This window comes from Neofelis nebulosa, chromosome X, assembly GCF_028018385.1.
Source record: "Neofelis nebulosa isolate mNeoNeb1 chromosome X, mNeoNeb1.pri, whole genome shotgun sequence".
NCBI lineage: Eukaryota > Metazoa > Chordata > Mammalia > Carnivora > Felidae > Neofelis > Neofelis nebulosa.
The window spans coordinates 46,649,993-46,671,211 of NC_080800.1; the positions used below are offsets into that span (position 1 = coordinate 46,649,993).

The following is a 21,219-nucleotide window of genomic DNA, read 5'->3' on the forward strand; positions in this document are numbered from 1 at the left end:
TACATAAATTCAGCAAAGTCGCAGGATACAAAATCAACATACAGAAATCAGTTGCATTCTTATACACTAATAATGAAGCAACAGAAAGACAATTAAAGAAACTGATCCCATTCAAAATTGCACCAAGAAGCATAAAATACCTAGGAATAAACCTAACCAAAGATGTAAAAGATCTGTATGCTGAAAACTGTAGAAAGCTTATGAAGGAAATTGAAGAAGATATAAAGAAATGGAAAAACATTCCGTGCTCATGGATTCGAAGAATAAATATTGTTAAAATGTCAATACTACCCAAAGCTATCTACACATTCAATGCAATCCCAATCAAAATTGCACAGCATTCTTCTCGAAGCTGGAACATGCAGTCCTAAAATTCATATGGAACCACAAAAGGCCCCGAATAGCCAAAGTAATTTTGAAGAAGAAGACCAAAGCAGGAGGCATCACAATCCCAGACTTTAGCCTCTACTACAAAGCTGTTATCATCAAGACAGCGTGGTATTGGCACAAAAACAGACACATAGACCAATGGAATAGAATAGAAACCCCAGAACTAGACCCACAAAAGTATGGCCAACTAATCTTTGAAAAAGCAGGAAAGAACATCCAATGGAAAAGAGACAGTCTCTTTAACAAATGGTGCTGGGAGAACTGGACAGCAACATGCAGAAGAATGAAACTAGACCACTTTCTCACACCATTCATAAAAATAAACTCAAAATGGATAAAGGACCTGAATGTGAGACAGGAAACCATCCAAACCCTAGAGGAGAAAGCAGGAAAAAACCTCTCTGACCTCAGCCGCAGCAATTTCTTACTTGGCACATCCCCAAAGGCAAGGGAATTAAAAGCAAAAATGAACTATTGGGACCTCATCAAGATAAAAAGCTTCTGCACTGCAAAGCAAACAATCAACAAAATGAAAAAGCAACCAACGGAATGGGAAAAGATATTTGCAAATGACATATCGGACAAAGGGCTAGTATCCAAAATCTATAAAGAGCTCACCAAATTCCACACCCGAAAAACAAAGAACCCAGTGAAGAAATGGGCAGAAAACATGAATAGACTCTTCTCTAAAGAAGACATCCAGATTGCCAACAGGCACATGAAAAGATGCTCAACGTCTCTCCTCATCACGGATATACAAATCAAAACCACACTCAGATATCACCTCATGCCTTTCAGAGTGGCTAAAATGAACAAATCAGGAGACTATAGATGCTGGAGAGGATGTGGAGAAACGGGAACCCTCTTGCACTGTTGGTGGGAATGCAAACTGGTACAGCCACTCTGGAAAACAGTGTGGAGGTTCCTAAAAAATTGAAAAGAGACCTACCCTATGACCAGCAATAGCACTGCTAGGAATTTACCCAAGGGCTACAGGAGTGCTGATGCATAGGGGCACTTGTACCCCAATGTTTATAGCAGCACTCTCAACAATAGCCAAATTATGGAAAGAGCCTAAATGTCCATCAACTGATGAATGGATAAAGAAATTGTGATTTATATACACAATGGAGTACTACGTGGCAATGAGAAAGAATGAAATATGGCCTTTTGGAGCAACGTGGGTGGAACTGGAGAATGTTATGTTAAGTGAAATAAGTCATACAGAGAAAGACAGATACCATATGTTTTCACTGTTATGTGGATCCTGAGACTCTTAACAGAAATCTATGGGGGAGGGGAAGAAAAAAAAAGAGGTTAGAGAGGGAGGGAGCCAAAGCATAAGAGACTCTTAAAAACTGAGAACAAACTGAGGTTTGATGGGGGGTGGGAGGAGGGGAGGGTGGGTGATGGGTATTGAGGAGGGCACCTTTTGGGATGAGCACTGGGTGTTGTATGGAAACCAATTTGACATAAATTTCATATTGAAAAATTTCAATGTTTATTTCTGAGAGAGGCATAGAAAGAGAGAGAGAGAGTAAGGGTGAGAGAGAGAGAGAGCAAGGCAAGGGCAGAGATAGAGGGAGACACAGAATCTGAAGCAGGCTCTAGGCTCTGAGCTTTCAGCACAGTTGAGCCTTCCAGGTGCCCCACCCAATCATTCTTTAGTAGGATGTTCTTTAATTTGTAAGTATTCCTGGTCTTTCCAGTTTTTTTCTTGTGGTTGATTTAGAGTTTCACAGCGTTGTGTTCTGAAAATATGTAATCTCGATCTTTTTGTACTTGTTGAGGGCTGATTTGTGACCCAGTATGTGATCTATTCTGGAGTAATTTCCATGTGCACTTGAGAACAATGTGTATTCCGCTGCTTTAAGATGAAATATTCTGAATATATCTTTTAAGTCCATCCTGTCCAGTGTGTCATTCAAAGCCCCTGTTTCCATGTTGATTTTCTGCTTACATGATCTTACATGATTACAACCTATTGCTATATGTGGGGTGTTTAAGTCCCCTACTCTTATGGTATTATCAATGAGTTTCTTTATGTTTGTGATTAATTGATTTATGTATTTGAGTTTTCTCACGTTAGGGACATAAATGTTTATAATTGTTAGATATTCTTGGTGTATAGACCCTTTAATTATGATAGAATGTCCTTCTTCAGCTCCAGTTACAACCATATTTTAAATGTATTTTTTTTAAATATATTTCTTTCTCCACACCCAGCATGGAGCCCAACGTGGGGCTTGATGCTATGACCATGAGATCATGACCTGAGCAGAAATCAAGAATTGGGAAGCTAACTGACTGAGTCATCCAGGCACCCCCCTGCCCCTGGTGAATGATTTCTTTTTAATGTATTGTTGGATTTGGTATGCTAGTATTTTTGTTGAGAATTTTTCATCAACTTTGATCAGGGTTGGCCTGTCGTTCTCTTTTTTTAGTGGACCCTTAATCTGGTTTTGATATCAGGGTAATGCTGGCCTCATAGAATGAATTCAAAAGTTTTCCTTCCTTTACCCTTTTTGGATTAGTTTAAGAGGAATATGTACTAATTCTTCCTAAAATGTTTGGTAGAATTCACCTGTGCAGCCATCTGGCCCTGAACTTTTATTTGTTGAGAGTTTTTTAAATTACTGATTCAATTTCTTTGGTCTGTTCAATTTTTCTATTTCTTCCTGTTTAAGGTTTGGTAGTTTATATGTTTCTAGGAATTTGTCTATTTCTTCCAGGTTTTCCAGAGTGTTGGCATATCATTTTTTCATAACATTCTGTCATCGTTGTATTTCTGTGGGGTTTGTCCTTGTTTCTGTTCTCTCAGTTGTAATTTTATTTGTTTTAATCCTTTCTCTTTTTTTCTCATTAAGTCTGGCTACATATTTATGATTTTTCTTGACGTTTTTCACAAAACTCAATCCAGGTTTCATTGATCTGTTCTATAGTATTTTTTTGTTTTCTTTATCATTTATTTCTGCTTTAGCCTTTATTATTTCCTTCCATATACTTGCATTAAGTTTTATTTATTCTATTTCTAGCTCATTTTGGCACAAGGTTAGCTTGTTTATTTGAGATTTTTCTTGCTTCTTGAATTAGGCCTGTATTGCAATAAACTCCCTGCAAGGAATCACTTTTGTTGTATCCCAGAGGTTTTGGAACATTGTGTTTTTATTTTCATTTGTTTCCATGCACTTTTTTAAAATTTCTCTTTCCATTTCCTTGTTGACGATTTCATTGTTTAGTGGCATGTTATTTAATGTCCCTGTATTTGTGCTCTTTCAGATTTGTGTGTGTGTGTGTGTGTGTGTGTGTTTCGTCTAGTTTCATAGCATTGTGGTCAGAAAAGATGCATGGTATGACTTTGATATTCTTGAATTTGTTCAGATTTTTTTTTTGTGGCCTACTATGTGATCTATTCTGGAGACTGTTCCATGTACACTTGAACAGAATGTGAATTCCGTTGTTTCAGGATGGAATGTTGTGAATATATCTGCTAAATCCATCTAGTCCAGTGTGCCACTCAAAGCCACTGTTTCCTTGTTGATTTTCTGTTTGGATGATCTGTCCATTGCTGTCCATTTTAACGGTGTTAAAATCCCCTACTATTATTGTATTATTATCGATCAGTTCCTTTATGCTCGTTTTTAACAGTTTTATGTATTTTACTCCAGGCATTTTTCAAACTGCTGCTTCTCTGCTATCTCTCCAGGGGCTGTTTGTTATGCTGTCTCTTTAAGGGCAGGGATTCAGTACGCTACCGATCTCAGGCTCTCCCAGAGCAGAGCCTGCTGATTTTAAAGTATCAGGTATTAAGCTCCACTGATTGTAAGAACTCAGGAAGTTCTTACAGGATTTTCAAAGCCAAATGTCATGAGGATTCATCTTTCCAGTGTGGTGGGTCCCCATGTCTGGGATACCTAGTGTGAGGTTTGCTTCTCTTCATTCTCCTTGCCCTCATTGTCCCTCCCTCTAGCAGTCTTGGTGGGTTATTGTGGCTCCCAACCATGTCTCCTCCCTTCCAACCCATTTCAGTGTGGATTGTTCACTACATTTGGCTGTTGAGAGCCTGTGCTGCCATTCTTCATGTCGTTTTCTGGGTTATTTACACTGGTAGTAGGTGTTATCTAGGTGTATCCATGGCATGAGGTGAACATAGGATCCTCCTACTCGCCATCTTCCCTGGGAGTCCCCATTGGTATTTTGATAGTGATTGCAGTGAATATATAGCTGTCTTTAAGTACTATGAACATTTGAACAATATTTACTGTTCTAATCAATGAACATGAGATATAGAAAAAAGACCTCAAGTAAAGCACCGAACTTTATGCCTCAAGGCGTCAGTAAAAACAAATAATTCATGCCAAAAGCAGAAGGAGAACATAATATCAAAGCAGAATAAATGGGGAAAAAAGACAAAATAACAATAGAAAATATTGATGAAACTTACAGTTGTTTTTTTGAAGTGATAAAGTATCTAAAACTTTAGGTACACTAGAGAAAGAAAAAAAAAAGAAAGCAAAAGTAGTGAAAGAAACTCAGAATCCAAAGAAGAGACATTGCAGAGGATGCCACTGAAATGAAAAACTTCATCAGAGAATACTATGAACATTTATACTCCAAAAAATTGTATAACTTAGTATAAATGGATAAATGCCTCTACACCTACATTCTACCAAGAGTGACTCATGAGGAAGTAAAAATTATGAATATACCAATAAATGAGTTAGGAGGTGGAATTAAATATCATAAACCTCCCAAAAAGAAAACCCTATAACCAGATGACTTCACAGGTGAACTTTACCAAATATTAAAAAAAAATAATAATAATCAAAGACAAGCCTTCTCAAAGTCTGCCGAAAATTTGAAGAGAAGGGTACTCTTCCAAACTCATTCTACATGGCCAGCATTATCCTGATACCAAAACCAGATGAAGCCACTGCAAGAAAACTGTAGGCAGAAAAAAGAAAAATTCATCTCTGATGAATATAAGTGTAAAAAATTTCAACACAATGTTATCAAACCAAATTCAAGAACACATCAAAAGGATTATACACCATGACCTAGTAGGATATATTCCTACTAGGACAGTTCAATATATGCAAATCAATAAACGTAATATGTCGTAGACTCTGGGTCTAAAGTTCTCTCTTGTCCAGCAAGAGAGCAGACACAGGATTAAAATGAGAGAGATGGCTAATGTCCGGGAGAAGACAAGAGCCCCAAATAAGAGTCTGTGTTCCGTATTTATTAAGATCAGAAGGCTTACAAACGTGATGGGCTTGCACAAAGAGACAATGAATCTGTGAACATTAACTCATGGGCATGAGGGAAAGGTGGTTTTGAAGATATACGGCGTTAGGGGTTTGGGTCAATATAAACCAAAATCCTGGGGCCGGGCAGATGGATATTAACAGTAGATATGAGGCACCGTGTCTGTTTATCTTAGCTAGCCTAGGGGATAAGACAGATAGAACACACGTAAACTCAGGGTCAAGAAGGCACCATTCTTTTGCTAATTAGCTCCGCTCTGGGCAGCTTCACCTGCAGCAGTCTATAGCCCTACTTACCTGTTTACCTAATTTGGCCCTTCCTTCCTGAAAGCGGCTTTCTGCTATAGTACTAAGTTGGGGGTGTTTTTGCCGTGAATAGCTAATCTTGCTTACCTCATATACTTTTGTATTGAGGCCTTTGCCCTCCCTTTATCCTGGGGGCCTTTGCCCCCCATACTCTATTCTGGGGGCCTTTGCCCCTCCTACTCTATCCTGGGGGCCTTCCCCCACACACCCTTATTTGCCTAATCTAGTTTACCCAAGCTTTGGTGTGAGCATCCTATGGCTTTGTGATTCTTTATGCCTTGTTAACCCATCAGTACAGGAATCAGGGAATTCCTAAGCTTATTCCCCACAGTAATACATTGCATTATTAGAATGAATGATAAAAATCACAAGATCATTGCAATAAATACAGAAGAAGCAATTTAAGAAGATTCAACACCCTTTCATATAAAAACTTTCAATGCATTGAGCATAGGATGAAAGAAACTTCAATGCAATCAAGGCCACCTACAACAAACCCACAGCTAACATGATCCTCAATGGAGAGAGTTTGAAAGCTTTTCCTCTCAGAAACAAGACAAGGATGCCCACTCTTGCCATTGCTATTCAGTATAATACTGGAAGTCATCACTAAAGGAATTAGGCAAGAAAAAGGGGGAAAAAGACATGAAAATTGGAAAGGAAGAAGTCAAAATGTCACTTTTGGAGATGCTATGAGTTTGTATGTAGAAAACCTCAAAGATTCATTTAAAAAACCGTTGTAACTAATCAACAATTGTAATAAAGTTGCAGGACATAAAATAAACATACAGAAATCAATTTCATCTTTATACACTAATAAGGAAATGTTTGATGAGAAAATAAAGGAAACTGGCCCATTCTTAATATGCTCAGAAATAATAAAATACTTTGGAATAGATTTAACCAGGGAGTTAAAAGACAGTACAGTGGAAACCATAAAATACTGATCAAAGAAATTAAAGGGACAAATGTGTTGACCTTGAATAAGATACTTATCTTTTTTATCATTAGTTATTCTCTTAAAGAAATGAGGATAACTGGGCAGAATGATATATTTTTTTAATTTTCATTAAAATGAAATAGCCATTCTGACTACGGCTGATTCTTGAGCAACACAGGTTTGAACTACACAGGTCCACTTATATTCAGACTTACTTTTTGATAAATAAAGTGCAGTACTCGACACGTATTTTTTCTTCCTCATGATTTTTCAAATAACATTTTCTTTCCTCTAGCTTACTTTATTATAAGAGTACAATATTTAATACATACAACATTCAAACTGTATGATAGTCGACTGTTTATGTTATCAGTAAGGATTCTCATCAAAAGTAGCCTACTAGCAGTTAAGCTTTTGGAGAGTCAAAAGTTATTCTCTGATTTTTGACTGTGGGGCAGTGTTGGTGCCCTACCACTTGTTCAAAGATCTGCATTTAGTTGTTAAGTCTGAGGCAAACTGCTTATTTTAGTTTTAAGTGTGAGGCATAGATGTCACCCAGCCTTCTATCAGCAGGATCATGTATGCAGACACAGGGATCCGTGGATGTGGGAATCCAGGGGACCTCTTTCACTCTGACAGTGAGTCTTCTCTCCTGGTTTTCCTCCTGTTTCCTGGCCACCCAGGAAACTGTTCTTTCTGGGTCCTTTTCCTGTGTTTCTCCTTTGCATGTTACCCCACTTCTCTCTGTTTGTCTGCCCCACCTATGTTATATCCCTTGTAGCAAGCACTGCACATTGCTGGTTCTTTTAATTTCCAGCATCACAGATATTTCCTGAACCATGTTAGGAATCAATCCGTGTGTACTGAATTAGTTAATATTTTGTAACGATCCTGACAGTAAAAGCACCTGGTCTATATAGGAGTCAATATTACACAACTTATACTTGTAGGAACCATACATATGGCCCTTTGTTTGGAGGCAGGGACTGTGTGGGACCGTCTCTGCCTTTGTGCCCTGACAACTTTGCATGTCCTTACTTGGGCCATGTAGGCAAAGCTAGACTGCAGGAACCTGAGTTTTGGCAGAACACCATGTGAATCCTCTTGGAGCAAGGGGAGCTAAGCAGTCTAATGAGAAACCGCCACCAGGTAGTTTCACACCTGACTACCTATCTAGCCGGAGGCTGACACAAGTCATTATTCACCCATCCCTGGCTTCAGTCGAGTTTAGGCTTCTGAAAGTACATCTGTGGGCTACAAAGATACTCACTGCATTAGGGTACTGCTGTGAGCTTCTCACCAGCAGAGAGACCCAAGACCTATGGTGTCTGTCACTGAACAACTCTCATTCAGTGTCTATTCCTGGGGGGCTAGGGATGCAGGGTACTGACACTAAGGCAATCTTGCTTTCGCTGTGTCTGTAAGTAATAAACTGTCTGAAACCATTGGTCTCACTGTCATCTTACCAACCCAAGTCTGTGGGACTGTAAAAAGCCAACATAACAGCTGTTGTAGTTAACCATGTGGTCCTGGTAGCATCTGCTGGGCTACTTAAGGATGACCTGACCACATGACAGATAGACTCTGGTTTTGAGTTGTGTGGGTTGCCTGATCAAATATTGACTTATTTTATTTTTGGCATCACACATAAGAAGGAATGCATTTTTTAGCACATGCCATTACTTAGATCAGCCTTGTCTGACCTCAGTTATTTACAAACACACTTTAGATTGGATGCCACATCTGACATCGTTGTCGTTGCTATTTCATCACTATATTTATTTAAATTAAATAACCTTGTGAAAAGCAGTATGGATGTTCCTTAAAAAATTAAAAATAGAAAAACCATATGATCCAATACTTCTAGTACTGGGTATTTACCCAACTATCATAAAAACACTCATTTTTGCATAGTTTATTGCATAATTTAGAATAGCCAAGATATGTAAGCAACCTAAGTGTCCATAGATGTGGTACACAGTCACATGCGCGCGCGCGCGCGCGCACACACACACACACACACACACACACACACACTGGGATATGATGCGGCCATAAAAAAGAAACAGATCTTGTCATTTGTGACAATATGGATGGAGCTAGAGATGTAGAGAGTATTAGGCTAAGTGAAATTAGTCAAATACCATTTGAGTTCACTTATATGTGTGGAATCTAAAAAAACCTACAAATCAATAAACAAACAAAAACCATAATTATACCTATAAATACAGAGAACAAAGTGATGGTTGCCAGAGAGAAGGGGTATAATGGGAGGGGCAAAATGGGTGAAATGATGTGGGAAAACAGGCTTTCAGTTATGGAATGAATAAGCCACGAGAATAAACAGCACAGCATAAAGAATGCAGTCAACGATGTGGTAATAGCACTGTATGGTGACAGATGGTAGCTACCCTTGTGGTGAGCATAGCATAAGATATAGAGAAGTTGAATCATTATGTTGCACACCTGAAGGTAATGTAACATTGTGTTAGCTATACTCAAATAAAAAAAGTAATTAAAACAAGCAAATCAAATAAGTTTCTAGCTCAAATCATTTAAAAAGTTAGCTTTGTATCCCTACTTGAAATTCAAAATATGTGTCTCTTACTAGAGATATAATTGTAATGGTAAATAACATAAAAACTATTTGAAAGTTTAAATGAAAGGAATATAATAAGCCACAGCCATTTACAATATAATGCCTATTTCATATATGTTATCTCATTGATTCCTCATAGCAATCATTTAGTGTAAGTATTGTGATTTCTACTTTAGATATGAGGAAATGGTCCCAATGGATGTAAATACTTTTCCCACCATCACACAGTGTGTGTTAGAGGCAGGACTGAACTCCATTGCTATTTTCATGCCTTAGCCTATAGGGAGACAGTAGGCAGTCCCCCTGGTTCCTTTTTCTTTCCTTTTACCTGTGCCCTAGTATATTCATCCAGCTCCACAACATAGAGAACTCCCACATATTTTGTGGCAAAGCAGAACACCCCAACTTAAGTCTCACTTTTAATTTGAACCTTAGACTATCAGTCTTTTTCACCAGGAAATATTTTAAAACTCTGTGAGTACACAATTGTTGCTTGTAATCTACTGCCATTCCGTAAGGATGGTGAATTCTGAGTATATCCCTTAGTTGCAGAAATATTTTTTGGATGTGAGGTTGCAAATAGGAGCTCACAGATGTAACTCTTGCATTGTGTACAGTAATAGGGGTGTAAGGTACAGCCAGGCTTCTGTATCGTTAGGGTGATAGAGATGTATGTAGAGGGAAACAGGGATTTGTGGCTTCTCTGATCATGCCATTGTTTATTTTTGGAATTTTACTACAGTTACTAATTTTACTTTTTTAACTTTTTAAATTCCAAATAGTTAACATGCAGTTTACTATTAGTTGTAGGTGTACAATATAGTGATTCAACCCTTCCATACATCAACCAGTGCTCATCACAACAGCACGCCTTTATCCCCATCACCTATTTAACTCACCCCTCAACCTGCCTCCCCTCTGGTAGCCATCAGTTTGCTCTTTGTAGTTAAGTGTCTGTTTCCTGGCTTGACTACCTCTATTTTCTCCCTATGATCATGTGTTTTGTTTCTTAAATTCCACAATAGGAGTGAAATCATATGATTTTTGTCTTTCTCTGGCTTATTTTGCTTAGCATAATACTCTCTAGCTCCATCCACATCGTTGCAAATGGCAGGGTTTGATTAGTTTTTATGGCTGAGTAATATTGCATTATATATATATATTATATTATATTATATTATATTATATTATATATATATTATATTATATATATAATATATATATATTTTTATATATGTTTATATAATATATATTTATATATATTTATATATAATATAATATAATTTATATATATATTTATATAATACTTATATATATAATATTATATATTATATATATATTATATGTATATATATTTATATTGTATATATATTATATATATATTGTGTGTATATATGTATATATTATATATATTATAATATAATATATATTATAATTATAATATATATATATATATAATGGAATATATATATTATATATATTATATATATTCCATTATATATATATATATAAAATCTCCTATATATTAAAACAAATTTTTTAAATGTTTGTATTTGAAAGAAAGACAGAGAAAGTGAGAAAGTGGGGGAGGGGCAGAGAGAGCCAGAGACAGAATCTGAAGCAAGATCCAAGCTCTGAGCTGTCAACACGGAGCCCGATGTGGGGATCGAACCCACGAGCTGTGAGATCCTGACCTGAGCTGAAGTTGGACACTTAACCTACTGAGACACCCAGTACCCCTATACTACATCTTTATCCATTCATCATCAGTTGATGGACACTTGGGCTGTTGCCATTGCTTGGGTATTGCAAATAATGCTGCTATAAACATCGGGGTGCATGTATCCCTTTGAAGTGGTATTTTTGTATTCTTTCGGTAAATACCTAGTAGTACAACTGCTGGACAATAAGGTAGTTCTACTTTTCACTTTTTGAGGGGCCTCTGTAGTGTTCTCCAGAGTAGCTGCACCAGTTTGCATTCCTACCAAGAGTGCAAGAGGGTTTCCCTTTCTCCACATCCTTGCCAACACCCGTTGCTGCTTCTGCTGCAGTAGACATGATACTCTTGTTTAAACCCCACCCCCCCCAAAGCGACTTCACCAAAAGGTTGCTACAACTGATACATGAATTTAATAAAGTCACAGGATGCAAAAATCAACATACAGAAATCTGTTGCATTTCTATGCAGCAATAGGGAAGCAGCAGAATGGGAAATTAAGGAATCAATCCCATTTACAATTGCACTAAAAACAATCAGATACCTAGGAATAAACCTAACCAGAGAGGTGAAATACTTGTAGTACTCTGAAGACTCTAAAACACTGATGAAAGACATTGAAGATGACACAAAGAAATGGAAAGACATTCCACGCTCGTGGGTTGGAAGAACAAATATTGATAAACTGTCAAAACTACACAAAGCGATCTACACATTTAATGCAATCCCTATCAACATACTGCCAGCATTTGTCACAGACCTAAAACTGATAGGGAGCCACAAAAGACCCAGAATAGCCAGAGCAACCTTGAAAAGGCAAAGCAAACCCGGAGGCACCACTATTTGGGACATAAAATTGTATTACAAAGCTGTAGTGATCAAAACAGTATGGTACTGCTACCAAAATAGACACATAGATCAATGGAATGGAATAAAATACCCACAAAGGAACCCACAAATATATGGTCAATTCATTTTTGATAAAGCAGGAAAGAATATCCATGAGGAAAAAGGCTCCTTAACAAATGGTTAGGAAAGCTGGACAACAGCATGCAGAAGAATGAAACTGGACCAGTTTCTTACACCATACCCAAAAATGAAATACAAACTCTCTGTCTGAGGCAAACCAGAGGGACTCTTAAATACAGAAAACAAACAGGGTTGCTGGAGGGGTGGGTGGGTGGGAGGATGGGTTAAATGGGTGATGGGCATTAAGGAGGGCACTTCTCAGGATGAGCACTGGCTGTCACATGGGGGAGATGAATCACTGGGTTCTACTCCTGAAGCCAAGACTATACTGTATGTTATGTAGCTTGTATTTAAATAAATTAAAAAATAAAAATTAGTTCAAAATGGATCAAATGCCTAAATGTGCGACCCAAAACCATCAAAATCCTAGAGGAGAACACAGGCAGTAACCTCTTTGACATCCGCGGTAGCAACTTCTTTCTAGATATGTCTCCTGAGGCAAGGGAAACAAAAGCAAAAATAAACCACTGGGACTTCATCAAAATAAACACCTTCTGCACAGGGAAGGAAACCATTAACCAAACTAAAAGGCAACCTACAGAATGGGAGAAGATATTTGCAAATGACATTTCTGATAATGGGTTAGTATCCAAAATATAGAAAGAATTTATAAAACTCAACACCCAAAAAAACATATAACCCAATTTAAAACATGGGCAGAAGACATGAATAGACACTTTTGTAAAGAAGACCTCCAAATTGCCAACAGACACACGAAAAGACGCTCAACATCACTCTTCAAATACAAGTCTATACAAATACAAAATACAAAACTATAATGAGATATCACCGCACACCTGTAAGAATGGCTAATATCCCTGCCGTTAAATAACTTTTGAAGAAAGAAGTTTTGCAAGAGATCTGTGTTTTTTTGCCATGGGGCCTGTGACATCATTCTTTGTCTTTGGATAAACTGTTCCAAATAGCTTTGGTGTTGTAGTTATTATATTATAGCACAGTAAAATAAGTCTGCTATTATTTTAAAATTTTAATTTTTTTTTTTGTATCAATGAAATCATCTGGAAAACCATGTGAAGTCTGTGTGCCACATTTTGTGAAACCTTGCCTTCAAAAGGACAAAGCCCTTCATGTCAGACATTATAAAATTACTCTAAGTTTTTATGAAAACGTCAGATTGCCAGTATCGTCATCATGTACACCATCAGTTTTCCTGGCCAACATTTCCAGATGTATTTACTTTGAGGATGACCAAGGGCTTCTTAGAACTGAATCCCGAAATCTACTGCTTATTAGAGTCAAAAGTAAGTTGTGGGTACACTCTGACACACCTTTTTGTGAAGATTAAATGAAGTTATACATGTATGGAACCTAGGAGAAAGAAGACACTGACATATAGTATACATGCTATCAATAGAGGAGTTTTTATACTAACTCATTCTTTAAAAAACTCAATAAATGGATCTCTTGTCCTAAGCGCGCACAATCAGTGGAGGGCCAGCTATTCACAATTATAGAGCACAGATCAAAATTATCTAGTTATAACAGAGCCATGACTTTTAACTTTCTGGGAATAGAAGATTAAGAACAGCGTAGAAACTGGAGGAGGTAGCTTTCAGAGTGATGGCATCATTAGAGGCATCTTGCAGGGAAGATGGGCACCTCACCAAATTTGAAATGATGCGGATCTGGAGGTTCCCCGCCATTTAGGTAGGGTCCAATTTCCAAGAAAGATGCAATCCAGAGACAGCTGAACATGGGAAACTCTAGTCCAACATTACTCATAGCCTTTCAGGTTCTTCAGATCCAGAGGATAGAAAAAGAGGTCTTACATGCCAATAAATTTTATGAAGCCAGTATATCCATGATACTAAAATCCAAGAGTGTATACGAAATAAAAGTAGATGCTAATGTCACTCATGAAGATATTAATACAAATTCTAACCTAATTAATATGATGTAGGTTATTCAGAAAGATCATAGATCATGAACATTCCCTCCCAGTAGCATATGGTTGACTTAAACATAGGAAAACATTAGGGCGCCTAAGTGGTTCAGTCGGTTAAGCGCCAGACTTCAACTCAGGTCATGGTCTCACGGTTTGTGGGTTTGAACCCCACGTCAGACTCTGTGCTGACAGCTCAGAGCCTGGAGCCTGCTCCAGATTCTGTGTCTCACTGTGTCCCTGCAACTTCTTGGCCGACGCTCTGTCTGTCTGTCTCTCTCTCAAAACTAAATAAACATTAAAAAAAATTAAACATACGAAAATATGTACGAAATTCATTACGTTAACAGATTAATGGAAGAAAACTGCTACAACCATCTCAATAAACGTTCTACAAGTGCTTGATGAAAGTCAACATATATTCAATAGAAATGTTGTTAGGAAACTAACCTAAGAATGGAACTTCTTTTATGTCACAGTAAATATAGTCAAATGCTAAAAATTTTCTAATTCCTACCAGAAATAAGACAAGGATGTCCATTATTTACCAATACTTCCCAACACTGTACTGGGTGGGTCTGTCCAATATTGTGAAATGAGAAAACAAAGAGGGGGGGGTAATGTTTAAAACAGCAGACACAAACTGTTAGTATTCAAAGATGATAGAATTGTGTATGTGGAAGCTCATAATGGATGTTGACATACACCTCTGGCATTAAATCCTATGTAGCAAGGCTTCTGGAGAGAGTATTGATGTACAGATATATCTGCACTTACCAGCTCAATCAGAATACAAAATTTCAAAAAATGACACAATTTTCAATAGCATCTAATACTTAGAGTAAGTTTAACACAGGGTTGAAAAGAGTCTTTGGAGAAAGTTGTAAGATTTTATTGAGGGATTTTTAACAGTGAAGTGTCCTTCCTACATGAGAGCAGTTTGCATGGTTTCAGCTTCTTCTTGCTTACACTTTCGGTTGTCCTTCACCTGTAAGACAGACACAGAGTTGGAAACATTACTCAGCAGAATTTATTTACATTAAATTAATGATATACAGAGGACACTATAGTTTTTATTTTATAAGATAGAATTCCAAGCGTATGCTTTACCAACATTTTTGGAACACACCACACTTTCTGTAGGTACAAGAAAAGAAAAAAAACACTTCAGGTTCAGAACAGATAAAATGAAATAAACCTATTAAAAGGTAGTTTCATTTTTTTATCTTTGTGTTTAGATTCAAGTTAGTTAACATCTAGTGTCGCACTGGTTTCAGGAGTAGAATTTAGGGATTCATCGCTTACATATAACACCCATGCTTGCACCCTACTTGATGTAGGGAGAGTGCAGAAACTAGAAACTAGACTATCTCTTGCCATTTTATCACTCAGTCATTTGAGCCTTCATTGGGGAAAGGTTTCAAAATGCACGTGTTCTGTAAGAGCCACAATAATTTAGAGTCTGACAAAATTTAAGAACAGGTATCCAGGTCTCCATAGAGAAAAACCAACATCAAGCAGTGTGTTTTCTGGTTCTCAGTAGCAATGAAATCTCAACTCAGATGTTAAAATTTGACCAAAGATGTTATCTGATGACAAATAAATCATACAAAATGGAAGATTTTTGTATTCCATGTATATTATCCAATAGGACCACAGAATGCAAAAATCAGCAATAAAAACTGACTGCAATATATCTGGTTTGAAATCACTAAATATATGAGCCAAGATGCATTCAGAAGTGAAGGGATCCTCCCAGAATCACACAGCTTATGTTAGAGCTGGTATTAGAACCTACTTCAGTGCCTCAGCATATTTCATACAAACTGGTATTTACTCCAAATCCATTTTGTGGTTTTTAAAAGAGGAAATTATAGAAGATTCTGAATTTAAGTAGCCATCAGTTAAAGTATTTACAGTGTATTTTATTTATTTTTTAAAGTTTATTTCCTTATTTTGAGAGAGTGAGAGAGAGAGACAGCACAAATGGGAGAGGGACAGAGAGAGAGGAAGAGAGAGAGTCCCAAGCAGGCTCCATGCTGTCCGCACAGAGCCCAACGTGGGGCTCAATCTCACAAACTGTGAGTCCATGACCTGAGCCAAATCAAGAGTCAGATGCTTAACTGACTGAGCCACCCAGGCGCCCCAGTATTTACACTTTATAAAAAAGGAAATGGTTTCATTTTTTATTATTTAAGAAGGCTCTGACCCAATTTAAGTCTACATCTGATAGGGTATAAGTCAGGCAGTCAGGAAATTCGGGTCTGAACTACTTATGAAAGTTACCTTTATGTGTAAACTCTGTCATTAAAGTATCAATAAAGTCATATCTACATAAGTAAAGATATAATATTCAGGAAAATATCTGCATACTTTGCATTCTCAATGGATAACATATCTGCTTCAGGCATCTTCACGGGCTCCAGTGTTGGGACATCCGCCCCCTTCACATCACTGTCATCTTCACTTTTGCCCCCACTCTTTGGCACAGGCAGTTCCTGGATACCAGATTCCAGGTCAGGGCCTTACCAAAAAAAAAAAAAAAAAAAAAAAAAAAAGATAATCAACTTAAGGAGTAAACATAAAATATAAAGAAAGAAGTGATAATATGTATTCTTGCCATTATATGAAATACAAGCCTGTAGACTTAGGGTAACAAAAAAAGCGATGGAAAGATGGACTTCCCATCTTTGTTTTCCTGTAATATGAAACCTTATTTCAAATAACAATCTAAAGAGAAACCACACTAAATCTACATTTGCATTATATTACCACAGTGTACTAAGAATAGAGAGCATCAGCTAAGAAATCTTAAATGTACACCATGCACAGGATTTTTTTTAAGTTTATTTATTTATTTAGAGAGAGAATGATCAGGGGAGGGGCACACAGAGGGAGAATGAAGAGTATCACAAACAGGCTCTGCACTCCTAAGTGCACAGCTGGATGCGGGGCTCAAGCTCACGAACCCTGATATCATGACCTGAGGCAAAATCTAGAGTGTGACACCTGACTGAGTGAACCACCCAGGCACCCTGCTCCATGGATAGGATTTTAATGAAAATTAAAATTTAATTTCCTGAACAATTAGCTGAGTGCATTTGTGGGCCTATGACAAATCCTACACTAGTGACATACATCTCCTATTGGAGCAACCTGAAAGCTATTTTGTGAAATTTAACTAGTTAGATTTAGGGGCAAAGTCTCTCTCTATAACTTATGATAAATGAATCATGCAGAGAACCAAGTATCAAAAATAACAGCAAAATATTAGTGACTTATAGTCAAACTTCTGTCTTACAGTGAGAATAAAGGGAGCAGGGTGGAAAGAAATTAATGGACTTTGTCATCAGTCCTATCGTAGAAACCTCTCACCAGCGAATTCCTGAAATAATCCATGGCCTGAATGATGTCAATAATTCCATACAAGTATTTGATGAAAATACTTTCTTTGGAAGCTGGTAATTTCCGTTTCATGATCCTTTTAAGATACTTTTGATTTTCCTAATCATAAGTTGTTAAACACCTCCTAAAGCCACTTAAAAATCACACTAATATAGTTTACCTATATGCCAGTCTCCCAAATTATACAGCGTTTCCCAAGTGTACCATATCAAATGATTAAGCAAAGGAAATGGTGGCTGTCATTCCTCGAGCCTTTTTCTGGAGTCTATCTCTTGCTCCACTGAACTTCATTTATTCCTGTGCCTGTACTACGCTATTTTACAGTACAGACACATTTGAGTCTTAATGCATTTTATACAAAAGCACTCACATTTTGGTATAACAACACAGATGGTAGGAAGTACAAAAACCGTGTAATGAAATCTGAGTTATGTCTCCATGTGTCAAGCAGTCTTTGGCAAGCCACAATCCCTGAACCTTAGTTTTCTTATTTATAAAATGAGGCTACCATCCCTATGCAAATCTTCTTTATTCCTGATGTTATAAGATATGCTGACTCGGCACTCTGCACACACTGTTAAAACCAGCTTACACTTTTGATGCAGGGAAGGAAAAGGCCACGCAAAAATGTTCTAAGAAGAACACATTCAACTAGTGAAAAAATGTATACTTTTGTAGTAAACAGTTTCCTCTGATTTAGAACAGACTGCATGTTCAAGCAGATTAAATCTTGAAGAAAAAGGGGAAATTCGTTAGAGTGAATACAGCTGTAAACTATACTCTATTCACATTTTGAAACAATTTTCAGGAAATGGCTGAGATTCTCTTCTAAGGTTTTGTTTTGTCCTGTTACGTCATAATGCGTGATGCAAAAATATACCCTGTGCCCCCATAAGCATTCTTTTTCCCTTTCCCTTCACCTTCATCCAGAGGTGCTTCTTCAACTGCTTTCTCTCGCTCCGGCATAATATCCTGACACTCAGTGGGTGCCTCCCTTTGTTGAGGCTGCTCATCACTGGGCTGCTGGGCCTAGGGTGTGCGTGTGTGTGTGAACAAAAAGTTGCATTAATGCATGCCAATAATATAAACCTATGTTACGCATTTTATATCAAATAATAAATAAGTATAAAAACACTTATAAAATATAATTCTATATTGTATTCCTAAAAGTTATATGGCCATTTATATACACATACATATAATGGAATATTAGTCATCAAAAGGTATTAAAATCTTGCCATTTGCAACAATGTGGATGGGGCTAGAATGTATTATGCTAAGTGAAAGAAGTCAATCAGAGAAAAACAAGTACCCTATGATTTCACTCATATGTGGAATTTAATAATAAAACAGAGGAACATATGGGGAGGGAAGTAACAATAAAGGAGAGGGGGAAACAAATCACAAGAGACTCTTAAGGATAGAGAACAAAGTGAGGCTTGATGGAGGTAGGTGGGGGTGGAGGATGGCACAGATGGGTGACAGGTGATAAGGAGGGCACTTGTGATGAGCGCTGGGTGTTGTACGTAAGTGATGAATCACTGAAGTCTACTCCTGAAGCCAATATTGCACTGTACGCTAAGTAAAATTTAAATTAAAAAAGAGTTACTCTTCCCACAGAGTGGCTACCCGGAAGAGGTACCCACAAGCACTCTGGAGGCTATTTTAAACTATGCTGGGATGGATACGTACAACTTGTTGTTAGTAAGCATGACAAAGGAGTCATAGGGTATATTTACCCAGGGAACACAAGTATGGAATCCTTCTGGTTCAATGTTTCCTGCCCCTTCCCAGCAAAGAAACTTTTATCACTGTATCTGTACGTTGGTAGGTCAACAAAATTTTCAGAGAAATAAACTGATGGTATAGAACATCAATTGCTGAAGTACTCACAGCCACAGGTGCAGCTGGCTGGTTAGCCTTGCCATCATCCTTTCTTTGTTTAGATTTAGACCTTGTTCTCACACGCCCACTCATTTTTCACCCTGAAAGTAGAATATCAGTATTTGGAAAATGTATTCTAAAGGCTAGGTACACCACCTCCAAGGCGTAACATTTTAATTTTTTTTTACTTTGAAAATACTTTCAAAATCAACCTTGCGTAAGGATAGTGTACATGCTGTGGTCACACCAAATAAACGGGCTGCAAGATCATTCACATCGGCCAAACTGGCAGTCAAATCACCTTAAGGACAGGAGAAAACGCGAGGCTTAGTTTCACAGCTAGATTCCCCATCATAAAGGCATGTGAGAAAACAATGCTGGATATTTAAACCTGAGTCGCTACTGTTTCCACATTCCCAGTTACTGGGCCCATTTTGCCTCTTAAATAAGGTTTCCTTGGAACACAGAGAAGTCTTAATCGTTTGCGTACTGCCTATGGCTGTCTTCCCACCACCAGGGCTCAAGGTGTCTAGTTTCGATACTGACCAGTGAGCCGGCTCCTCCCTTGACACCCTGCACAGTGCGATACAAATCTCCGGGACGCAGCTCCAACCCCACACCGTTCCCCGTTTCCAGCCCCACACACCGTTTTTTGTTTTTTGTTTTAAGTAGACTTCACGGCCATCCTGGAGCCCAGGTGGGGCTCGAACTCACCACCCTGAGATCTAGACCTGACCTGAGATCCAGCGTCAGCCACTTAACCTACTGACCGCTCCCCACCCCCGCCCACAGGCACCCGTTCCAGACCTGTTCTGTACCGCCTGGCCCGCCTCCCACCCAGGGTCCCACTGAGGACTCTGGCTTCAGTGCTCCGCCGGCAGTTCCAGGTGCTTGCAGGACTCAGATACCTCAAAGAACGCCCCCAAGACCCACCCTGTCTTCACCTCCCCCGTCCTCGGCCGCCAGCTGTCCTCACTTGTCCCCGTGCCACCGCCACGAGGACGAGGGCCATGGCGGCCGCGACGCCTGTGAGGAGAAGAACGCTAACTCCTAGCAACTTCCTCCTCCGAGGCCACAGATCTACCGTCCCGACCCGCCCGAGGCCCACTGGCACTCTCCTCACAGTCACTCACACTTAAAGTCCTGGAAGGACTGATTTGTGGACCTACCGGTTGAGGGCAGGCAGCCAGAAAGATCACGACACCGCCCACACCACCGCTTCTTCCTCAGCTCTGCTCACAGGACGCGTGGGCAGCAGGGCGCGTGCTCAGCAACGGTCTTTCTTAACAATGGGCATGCGCAGGAAAGGCCTGGTGCAACGTGTGTGCGTACTGACGTGGATATGTGCGTACTGACTGGGTGTATGCGTACTGACGTGGGTGTATGCAATGTTCGTGGACTTCTTCCCACGCCTGCAGCCAAGGCGTGGGAAGGCAGTGTCCGCAGAGTTCCCGACATGGTGCTTGAAGAGTGGCCTTTTTCCTCCTGCCCGAGCTCTCTTTTGCAACCAGATACTTTGGGGACAGACAGTTACAAGTCACCGTTAGTGCTGAATGTTTCTCAGAAAGATATCTGTAACAAAAATAGATACTAAGTACTTTAATACTATTTTTATACATGCTTTGATCAATCATTCCCTTCCATGCTTCTGGGTTTGCTGTCATACTTGAGTGAATTTGCTCTCCTCTGTATAATAAATACATTAACAACTGTTTTCTTTACCTTTTTTGCTTGTGTTACTGCACATTTAAACCTGTGGTTTGGTAACTGATTTCTCTA

At 38.5% G+C, this 21,219-nt stretch overlaps 1 protein-coding gene across 2 annotated transcripts; it reads right to left on the bottom strand.

Annotated features, from left to right (window-relative positions):
* Window positions 1-15,027: 15,027 nt before the first annotated feature.
* Window positions 15,028-20,732, bottom strand: LOC131502774 (P antigen family member 3-like). Of its 2 annotated transcripts, none has more exons than XM_058713731.1 (5): window positions 20,610-20,732; window positions 19,450-19,541; window positions 18,477-18,585; window positions 16,525-16,675; window positions 15,028-15,139 (listed from the first exon to the last, which is right to left on the bottom strand). In XM_058713731.1, exons 2-5 carry the CDS (start codon window positions 19,531-19,533, stop codon window positions 15,136-15,138), a joined length of 348 nt encoding a protein of 115 aa, XP_058569714.1. In that variant the 5' UTR covers window positions 19,534-19,541; window positions 20,610-20,732; the 3' UTR covers window positions 15,028-15,135. The 2 variants fall into 2 exon arrangements, with proteins under 2 accessions (XP_058569714.1, XP_058569715.1); XM_058713732.1 differs by lacking the exon at window positions 20,610-20,732 and adding an exon at window positions 19,653-19,672.
* Between the last annotated feature and the right edge of the window lie 487 nt (window positions 20,733-21,219).

Bases quoted from the DNA above. Each gene is read 5' to 3' on its own strand.
- LOC131502774 (XM_058713731.1), bottom strand. From the start codon at position 19,533: ATGAGTGGGCGTGTGAGAACAAGGTCTAAATCTAAACAAAGAAAGGAT. The intron at 18,586-19,449 runs GTGAGTACTTCA...CGCACACCCTAG, and splicing joins AGCCAGCTGCACCTGTGGCT to GCCCAGCAGCCCAGTGATGA. The intron at 16,676-18,476 runs GTGAAGGGAAAG...TTTTTTGGTAAG, and splicing joins AGAAGCACCTCTGGATGAAG to GCCCTGACCTGGAATCTGGT.